The sequence below is a fragment of the Cyprinodon variegatus genome, unplaced genomic scaffold, assembly GCF_000732505.1.
Source record: "Cyprinodon variegatus isolate N-32 unplaced genomic scaffold, C_variegatus-1.0 Scaffold82, whole genome shotgun sequence".
Taxonomy (NCBI): Eukaryota; Metazoa; Chordata; class Actinopteri; order Cyprinodontiformes; family Cyprinodontidae; genus Cyprinodon; species Cyprinodon variegatus.
Genome location: NW_015150535.1, coordinates 479,047 through 488,605, shown reverse-complemented (window position 1 = coordinate 488,605; position 9,559 = coordinate 479,047). Strand labels below are relative to the sequence as shown.

Genomic DNA, 9,559 nt, shown 5'->3' with positions numbered 1-9,559 from the left:
TGAAATCGGTCGCCTCTCTGTTTATTTGTGTTTCACTTTCTGAGTCCGGTCTCCTGGTTGGAGTTGCCAGCTGCAGACCTATTAGCACCCCACAGAAACGCTAAGGGCTCTGCCTCAGGGCCGCTGTTTGTTTGACTTTGTCATTATTGAATTGAAGCCTGCAGACTTGGTGAACTGGAGATTAGAAAGGCCATCCAGTCATTTAGAAGGGTGCACTTGTTAAACCTTGGCCCTCATGGACAATGTTTAGACTGCGACAGACTTTCAAACGTTTGATTCCAGACGTGGACAATTTGTTTGTGGGTTTGAGCTGCATTGCTGAAATATCAAGGTCTGAAGAGAAGCTCTGCATTCTTTCTGAACCTCATTGCTGACTGGCGAATTTATTTAATAGAGGGCGCTTGGATAAACATGAACATGAGCAGAAACATTTGGATTACAAGCATATTTCGAAGATACAATAATTATTTTACATCTGCTTTTACACAATATAAATGACGAGTTTCTTGTTATTTATAGTTGGGTTAATTCATCATTTCTGTCAATAATGTTCATTACTGTACTTAAGTACATTTGTGGAGTATCTTTACTTTACTTGAGTAATTTTTTAAGGGGGATAATTATAACTTTCACTGGTGGTTACTTGTTCTTTTTGGCTCAGCTTAGCTTTGCATTCTGCTGTTGCTGTTTTTCTGCATAGAAATGCACATTTCCAAGATCGATCCAAGCACGGTAACCGAGACAACTGTTGAGTGTAACACCCCATTTACACTACCCTTGAAAAACCGATCCATGCCAAGACCGGTCAGAGCTCGGATCGGTTAACCAGGCCGAGCTCGGTTCTGACGACCGTTTACACATCACGCTATTTCGGTTCCTCGACTCCTCGCCTCCTAGTGACGATCTGCGGTATTACTGCCGGTATTGAAGGAGGAAATCAAGCAGTTGGTGGTGGTAATGCACCAAAAGTTGTTTGCCAACCGCCATAAAACACAAGAAGAAGAAGACAAAGAAGGAGTGAATCAAGCAAATCAAAATGGCGGCGCCCGTCAAATTCAAAAAGTTATGCTTAATTATTATTGCTGTACTTCGGTGTTGTTGTTTAAAATGCCATTATTTAAAATGTTGCGTGGAGAAGATTTCGATTGTTGTTTATAGTTGAAGAAGAAGTTGTTCTTCTACTTCTGTTTCCGGAGGGGCATTACTGCCAACTACTGGAATGGAGTGTGAATCGGGATGTGCAGCCAGACGGAGATGACGCGTTCTGCTCATGCGCTCTTGTTATCAGGGAACCGAACCAGGGAAAAACCGAGCCTAGCCCACCTCTGGAACTGGTCTGCAGTTAGCGCGGTCCGGTTGTGTCTAGCTCGGTTCAGTTCAGTTTGCTTTCCATTTAAACACTTCAAGTTATCTCAGTTACTGAGCTCGGACCGGTCTCGGCAAGGTTTTTCAAGGGTAGTGTAAATGGGATATAAATGGCACACATAACTGAACCGGACCGCTCCAGACACAACCGAACCGTGCTAACATGGTACTAGTTCATCAGTAGGGCTCGGAGCGGTTCAGTTGGCTCGGTTCTCTGATAACATAAGAGCGCATGAGTAGACCGCGTCGTCTCCTTACAGTCAGCCCCGTATTCATGACATTTCAGACATTCATAAAAAAACAAGCTTCCCTACCACGCCATACGATTTCTATAGATGATTGGTGATTGGGATGCCATTTTTCAGTGACACTGAATGTTTTAATCATAGATCTAAAGCTTTCTTAATTTTTTTGTACTGTAGCCATAATTAGGGCTGGGTAAAAAAAATCGATTTTCCATCCCAACTGAAGTCTGATGTCTGGAACCATTTTGGATTTAAAACGGCTAATGATAATGGGCTGGATATGCGACATTAAGGTGACTTCCCACTGCATTGATAATGAATGGCGCTTCGCATCTCGTGCTACAGACCACCAAGATGACTTCAAGGCAGACAGCTGCAAATATAGCCAATAGGTTGACTGAAGACATTAACAAATGGGGGCTGACCATCAAAACACCCTGTAGTTGTTACAGACAATGCTGCAAATATGGTTTGTGCAGTGGAGATAATGCAGCTCATGCATGTCTGCTGTGTCCCCGCTATGTCACGTCTGCTCACTCATGTGAGGCTTCACTTTTTCACTTTTCACAAAGTTTGCACTTTTGAGACAGTTTTGTTCCCATCTCAAGTTTAAACTGTCTAATTTACAAGTTTGCACTTTGTGTTTAATATGACAGGAAAAATTTAATACATGAGTATTTTGAAACACAGTTGAACCACTTTCCTTATTGTAAAAACAGATAAAATCGAAATTAATCGATTTAGAACTGTATGAATCAAAATCGAATCGATTGGCGAAAATACCCAGACCTAGCCATAATAAGTCCAGCCTTATATTTCCGAGGGTAAAACAGGAAGTTCTCAAATATCACAATATGGGAAACATCCTGAATCATCATAGCTGGTTCACCAAGACAAAGAGTTCCTATTAAGTTGAGGATTGGAACATAAACGGACCAAAAATCTCGAGCTTTGCCTTCCTCCATTCTGCTATAACTTATAAATAATACATCAAATAATGTTGTTTTTCAACTAATATTCCAACTAAAATAGTTGGTTCTAACACAGAAAATGAAAAACTAAAATGAAAAAACTAAAATGTCACCCAACTTATACAGTCGAAATGTATCAAGTCCTTTTGGGGTGAGTTACACTTTAAGTGGCTTGTATGTGTTTTTATGTGTACATCTATTAAATCATTAGTGTAATTATGTGGGAATGTGTGTTGATTTAGTTGTTGTCAAAGAAGAAGTGAGAAAATTATTTTTTTTCTGTTCTTTTCTAATATTCTAATTGGGTGCTGAGATGTGTTTCTATGGTTCCTGTTCCTCGGTTGCACCAGTTCCAGCTGCTGATCTGTCTGCATGGCTACCGCTAGCTTCAAAATGTTCCGTTCTAATAAATATCACCCTTTGGTCTCTGTCAAGAAGGCCCAGAGTCGTTCCAGGCAGCTGAGAGCGTATGGTTTGGAGCTAGCCGTGAGAGGAATCAGTGTTGTAAACTGATACGACTGCCCAGCCATGACCTCAGACTCTAAGCATGAAGTATTCTGGGTTTGATGCAGGGGTTTTAAAGCCCGGCTTTACAGGATAACTGAGATTAATGATCATTTGTCCCGGTGGAAAAGGAAAACAGAAGGCCCTGAAAGGGATAGGTTGCTTTGCAGTCTCCATATATCAGATAACAGCCGGTCAGAGATGGAAGTTGTCTTCTACGAAGGCCATTACTGGCTGCGATCATAACCTACACGACTCCTAAAGGTAACACCGACCTTTAGCGTGATAGAGGCATTTGATGTATTTATTTCACTATGAATTTCTGATGCTTCTAAAAACTTTTGTCCCCCTTTTATTCTTTAGCCTCTGCCCTTTCAGCAACAGATGTTCTCAAGCTGTTCGCCAAGGACTTCTGGCCCTTGTGAAGCAGACTCACGTCACCCGGACGGCAGGTGGTCTGCAACAACAAAGCTCTCCTCAGATATCCCTGGAAGTATCGGGAGGGTGGTCCTACTCCATCCCTAGGGGCTGAGCTGTCAGCAGGCTAGTGATAATGACTGCCCCCCCAAAACCATGTCCTGTCCATTAGCTTTAACTACTAGGAACCTAATGCGATTGTAACACTGAGGAGCTGCTGCACCTGCTGCATCCTGCCCTGCATTTAAAGTAAAGGCATAAAACACAGAATTGATGGGACAAATGACGTTTTAGGTTAAAGCCTCATTTAGACACATGGATGGGTGGATATTTCAGATATATAATCTAAATGAGCCCTGAGTGTTTAAGAAGCAATTTAAAACTCAAAATACACAACTGCAATGAATAAAAAATAGCTCCACAATTATCAGGTATAAATGTTTGGAATCAATGTAAAAGTTAAAAATAGAGTATTTAAATGGAAGCTGCTTCCATTTAAATACTCTGTCAGAATTATACAAACACTAATCTCAGTCAAAAAAAATTATTTTAGATGTATTATATTTGGGGGGGAACAAAGTTTCAACTAAGACTAATTCAAAGTTATGGCAAACTCATTTAAACATATTTTTTTGGTTATGATTCTCAAACTTTTGCTCTTGGTTTAATTTTACACTTTCAGGTTTAACTCCGGTTTAACTGCTGGGAACATAAACATCCTGGGTGGGGTTTTAGCAACAATTACAAAATAAGTTATTAAAAGTTTTGACCAGAATTTTCTTTAAAGTTCAGTTTTAAACTGAATTTAATTTCTACATTCATGCCTGCCTTTAATTACTTAAACTACATACAGGTGCAGATTTGAAAAACATCCCAACTCAGCCTGTGTCCCAGATAGAAGATTCTGACTCAAAGTTGACAGAAGTTCTCACCTGCAACTTGCTCAGATTAAGACACCCTTTGAAGTTTTTATCATTAACTACTAATCAGATTAATCTATTGAAATGCATGTCAATTCAGTAACTAACTGGAGTATAGAGACTATGAAAGATGCCTTTAGCCGAGTTTTTTAGCTTAGAGCAGTAATATCAAAACTGTAAACACTTTGTTTACAATTTTCACTTTGCATTGAAGATTTAATAAAAAAAAAAAAGTGCTTCAATATGCTCTTAGAACTCAAGTGGAACAGTTTCACTTTGTAAAAACTCTAGGAAACTTTGGCTCAGATTAATAGATTTGCAATATTTTAGTTGAATTCCTAATTTGCATTTAAGCAGATATACCCAGAACATTGTATGAATCTTGATATGGTGAGACCACTATTAATTTCAAAAACTTAATCTGAAAGTTTACAACTCAATTAGCTGTAGAGACAGAAGAGGACCTGCACTTAAATGCATCATTGCATTTAGACAGCCAACCAGTGGAATTGCAGCAGCCAACTTTATAGCCCTGCAAGTTTTAACCATCGGCCTTGGATGAACATTTTTTTGCAAAACTTTAATGCATATTAAAGCGTGCATGAGCCAATTTCTCCTTGGCTTAAAAAAAAAAAAATCAATTTTTGTGAAGAACCTTTAAAATTGTACATCCGTTGTAAATCTCACTTGACAATAAGACCCAATGCTCAAAGTGTAGCCCTGGCGATACATGGCCCTTAAGGGTGATGGGAAGGCAACTAGGATGCACGAGTTCCATCATTTATCAAAATCTGTTGGGATTGTACACAGGTTTAAGACATTGGGCAAAGCATGCCACATTTTGAAGGAAAAACAGCCAAAATTCAGTTTTACCTTAATGCAGGTAAAGTGGAAAACATGGCAGTTCTGCACAGATTTTAAATAATCCTTTCCCCATAGATGAGCAGTTTAAAGGCAGGCATAGTTAAACCTGAGGGTATTCCTGGGAATATTTAGCAAATTGTATTCTAATAATTTTTCCCCAATCCAGAAGACTTGATGTCTGAAACTTTAATTGGTAAATAGTTTAAACTGATTAGACTCTAAAGTTCTTTAATCACTTCCTTTAATTTTTTAAACTTTAGATATTGCTTCAGATGAGGACTTCAGCCCAGTTCTCTACATTTGAGATAAACCTCAAGTACCCCCTCCCCACAGAAGGTTGAAAAATGGTCTTACACTGCCCTCTAGAGGAGATCAAGACTCAAGCAACTTTCTGGCAATAAACCATTTAATAGAAGTTTGAAACATCACATTCAATATAAAAGTCAAATAAAAGTATTGCTGTACATTTTACAAAAATGTCACTCCAACATAAAAGTCTTAAAACAGTCAGTGGACATAACAGACCATCCTGAAGTTGTGCCACAAGCCTCGAGGTTCTGTATTCAAGTGAAACATGCAAGTTTTCAGTTGGCTTGCAAACTGTGCATCATGGATGTAGATAGTGTACTGTAGGGAGACAGCCAACTGAATAAGGATCAATTTAGGAGCTGGGTCACAACTTTAGTATAGTCACTTCAGGCATAAAATTCTCCTCGGTTGAACAAGAATCCAACAAAAATGTCCAGCTGCATTTAAAAGTCTTTAAAAATCAAAATTACTGTACAAAAGCCAGCACTGTGTGCTGCAGGTAGTCCTCACAGAGCAGCCTGCTTCGCAAGATCCTTGACCACTGACGACTTAAGCTGAGGGATGTTTGCGATCCTCATCTGCTTTGAGGTGGAGTATTTACCCTTGACGGTCTGCAAGATGGTCAACAGGTCAGTTTGACATCCAAACGATACAGAGCTGAATTATCCAAGGTAAGAACTTACCATGTGCTTCGTCAGGCCCTCGTTCACTTTTACCACGTTTTTGGCAATGTGCGCCATAACAGGAATCAAACTCTCTGCTGTGTAGTTCATGTAGTGCTGCAGAGTTACATCCTGTATGGTGACAAAACTAGTTCAGGTTTTGGGCCCTTAAATCTAGCTGAAAGAAGAAGACGATGCTGCATCTATACATACCCACTCTCCTGCATCCAGGACCTTCAGTGTGAGTGCCAGAGCAGCACTGGCAACCATAGAGGGAGGCATGTGAACCATCTCGTAGTCGATCATGGTGAGCTCCAGGAGGTATTTTGCCAGGGTGTGCTGCTCCGCCGTTACCTGAGGAACAGAGAAACGGCTCAACAGACCTGCCTTGCGCAACACCAGGTGGTATGAAGAGCTGCCACAAACCTCGTAGATCTTTGAGGCCCGTCTGAGGAACTGCAGGGGCACAGGGCGGCCAAGCTGGAACTTCAGCACCCGCAGGATGGTCATCTCCATGTCTCTGATCTGGGCGGTGGTGTAGGCCTGGTCAGTCACGTAGGCGAAGTCTGAGATCTCTGGTGGGTACATCTCTTCATACTTTGAGGCGAGGAACATGGCCGTCACTCCAACCAGCTGCAGCTGCTTCTTGGGGACTGGATGGTCCTGTTTGAAGCACGACCAAATTAAAGCATTATTAAGAGTCGTTTTTTTTATTGCTGTGCTAGATGAGTGGGTTTATAGTTACCTGAAGAAAGCGATCAATAATCCCTACGGTCATGTACATCGTCTCCTGCAGGAGCCGGAACTTAATGCTGACTTGAACCAGCCAGTCAATGAGGATGGCCCTCATGTTACTGGTGACCTCCTGACCTTGCAGGTAGGTGGGCCTGACGTTCTGTTCAACCTGCGAGCAGACACTCAAGTTTAACTGCTGTCAGTTTAGACCAAGTTACTCCAGTTTAGTTTCCCCCTCACCTCAAGCTGACGGAGATACTTGTAGATGTCCTTCACGTACTCGCTGCAGAGCATGGGGTTATCATAGTCGTCTGCGTCAACGTCCCTGACAGCGGCTTCGAGGATAACGTCTGAAAACGCCTGACAGAGGTCAGCAGGCTCACAGCCAGAGGTCTCCATTGGGGTGGGAGACATAGTCACAGGTGGAACCTTGAAGAACAAACATTTTTATTTATCAATTGATCTCACACTGGAGAAATTTCTGTATTCAGCTCATCCACTTGGGGAGCAGTGTGGGGTTATGGGTCTTGCTCAGAGTGGCAGACTGGAAGTGGGGCTCAAACTCCCCACCATTCATGCCAGTCTGCATCAGTAGCACTTCATGGTCTCCGGCACATTGAACTCACCGGCACTTCAGGCACTTTCTCAACAGCAACACTTGGTTTGGGCCGCTCGGCCTTCTCGTCTTTTTCAGCGACCTTTTTCTTCTTGGCCACCACATTCTTAACGTTCTAAAAGTGGAAAGATAAGCACACTGCATTTAATCACAACCCCCACCTCCAGAAATCATTTTTAAACACCCAATAAACCCTAAAAGCCAACTTCCAACTCTAATTTCTTTGCCACATATTAGGCATTTTAGCCTTAATGAGAAACCTAGTTGCTGTAACCTTTATAGATGCCAAACTGCAGGAGTGTGAAGTTGCAACAAAACTGTAGGGAAATGCAAGGGGGCAATTCAGAACACATTTTTTTTTTTTATTTCTAGACTAACCTGTTTTGAAAAAAAGTTCTGTTCTTATCAATTGTTTACATTTGAAAGATAAAATGCATTTATTGCTGTAGACTTGCATGCCTACCCTAACATTTCAGGATAAATTAGTTTGCCCACACCCTTTATTGGGATGCCCAGAAAAAGAAACATTCTGCTATATATATATATATATATATATATATGCGGCCCTCCATCAGGTTTATTTAACATCTCAGTCGACTTTAATAATCTCACTTTAATGGTTGATAAAAGTTAACACACATTTACGTAGCGCCCCCTTGTGGACACCAAGAAAACGAGCTGTACCAATAGTAGTTCACTTTTTTTTAAAAGTTGCTTAACCCCAATTAGAGCTCTTAGAAAGCAAGACATCGTTTAGGGTAACTTGTTATCTTTAAGAATATACTTTTACCTTGTTCAGAGTCTCTTTTTGAGCTGCGATGTTTCCGATCTCGCCCAGCGCAGCCCGAGGTTTCAGTCCGGGCCCGGTCACCGAGCAGGCCTTCAGGCCGCCGAGCTGCTCGGTCCTGGTGGAAGCGAGACGGTTCTGCAGAAAAACAAAAATAAAAAACATTAACCCAACATGTCCTAAAAGCAAAGCACGCTGGAATAAGAGCAGTTTACTAAACATGAGGGAGACATAGCTGAACAGAAAGTTGTGAAATCTCCACCTATTTTAATTTAAAAATACAGAAAATTAAATGCTTTTGTTCTAAAGGAAAAATAAACTTAAGAAGAGGAAGAAAAAGCATAAAAATACTTACTCTGGTCACTCGAAGAGCCATTGTAAAATGTGCGTGGTTGCAGGAAACAAGCGAAGAATAGAAATGCCAGGAGTGCTTGGCTTGGGTAGGAACTCAGCAGTGATGGTTTAAATCCTAGCTCGCTGCGATCTCATTGGCTGAACGATAGAGACACCGCGGATGTGATTGGTCGAGCGCAGCTGCTTTAAACGCGTTTCCTGGACAACCGGTGGTGACGTGCCACCTGCGCGTATTTCCTTTTCCTGTTACGTGTAGTTAGTGAGAGCGATGAAAAACTGCCTAAATTAAGGTTTATTTGGAAATTATTTAGGGAAAAAAGAACGTTTTACTTTACTATCGCGATTATTAAAAAAACATAGAAAGGTGGAACAAACCAGCAATGATATTTTCAGAATATATTTTTTAGAAATATAATAACATTTGGAATAATATTGAAGGACCAACAATGTTGATACTCATTATATAAATACAAGTATTTCAAATTCAATTTCACTTATATTAAAAAATATCATAAATATATTTGGACTTGTTTTAAAGAAATTTATTTTTTATTGATCTCACAATGGAGAAATAAACTCTATATTTATTTGGTTGTTATTTAATTTTGTTCTTTTAATTAAATTGTAATTAGGTTTGGTGTTAAAATGCATAGGTAGGCTGTTTTTTGCCATTGTGACTTTTTTTATTTGCCATTATTGTTTGTTCATTTCTTATTAAATAAAAGATAGATAGATAGATAGATAGATAGATAGATAGATAGATAGATAGATAGATAGATAGATAGATAGATAGATAGATAGATAGATAGA

The 9,559-nt window shown here is 40.3% G+C and overlaps 1 protein-coding gene across 1 annotated transcript; it reads right to left on the bottom strand.

Moving 5' to 3' along the window:
- Positions 1-5,670: 5,670 nt before the first annotated feature.
- ccnb1 (cyclin B1) lies at positions 5,671-8,903 on the bottom strand. The gene is made up of 9 exons (XM_015373166.1): positions 8,751-8,903; positions 8,399-8,533; positions 7,619-7,723; positions 7,233-7,421; positions 7,003-7,161; positions 6,684-6,920; positions 6,471-6,611; positions 6,279-6,389; positions 5,671-6,206 (listed from the first exon to the last, which is right to left on the bottom strand). Exons 1-9 carry the CDS (start codon positions 8,769-8,771, stop codon positions 6,102-6,104), a joined length of 1,203 nt encoding a protein of 400 aa, XP_015228652.1. The 5' UTR covers positions 8,772-8,903; the 3' UTR covers positions 5,671-6,101.
- Between the last annotated feature and the right edge of the window lie 656 nt (positions 8,904-9,559).

Bases quoted from the DNA above. Each gene is read 5' to 3' on its own strand.
- ccnb1 (XM_015373166.1), bottom strand. From the start codon at position 8,771: ATGGCTCTTCGAGTGACCAGA. The intron at 7,724-8,398 runs GTAAAAGTATAT...TTCCACTTTTAG, and splicing joins AAAAAGAGACTCTGAACAAG to AACGTTAAGAATGTGGTGGC. The intron at 7,422-7,618 runs GTGAGTTCAATG...TTGTTCTTCAAG, and splicing joins AGAAAGTGCCTGAAGTGCCG to GTTCCACCTGTGACTATGTC.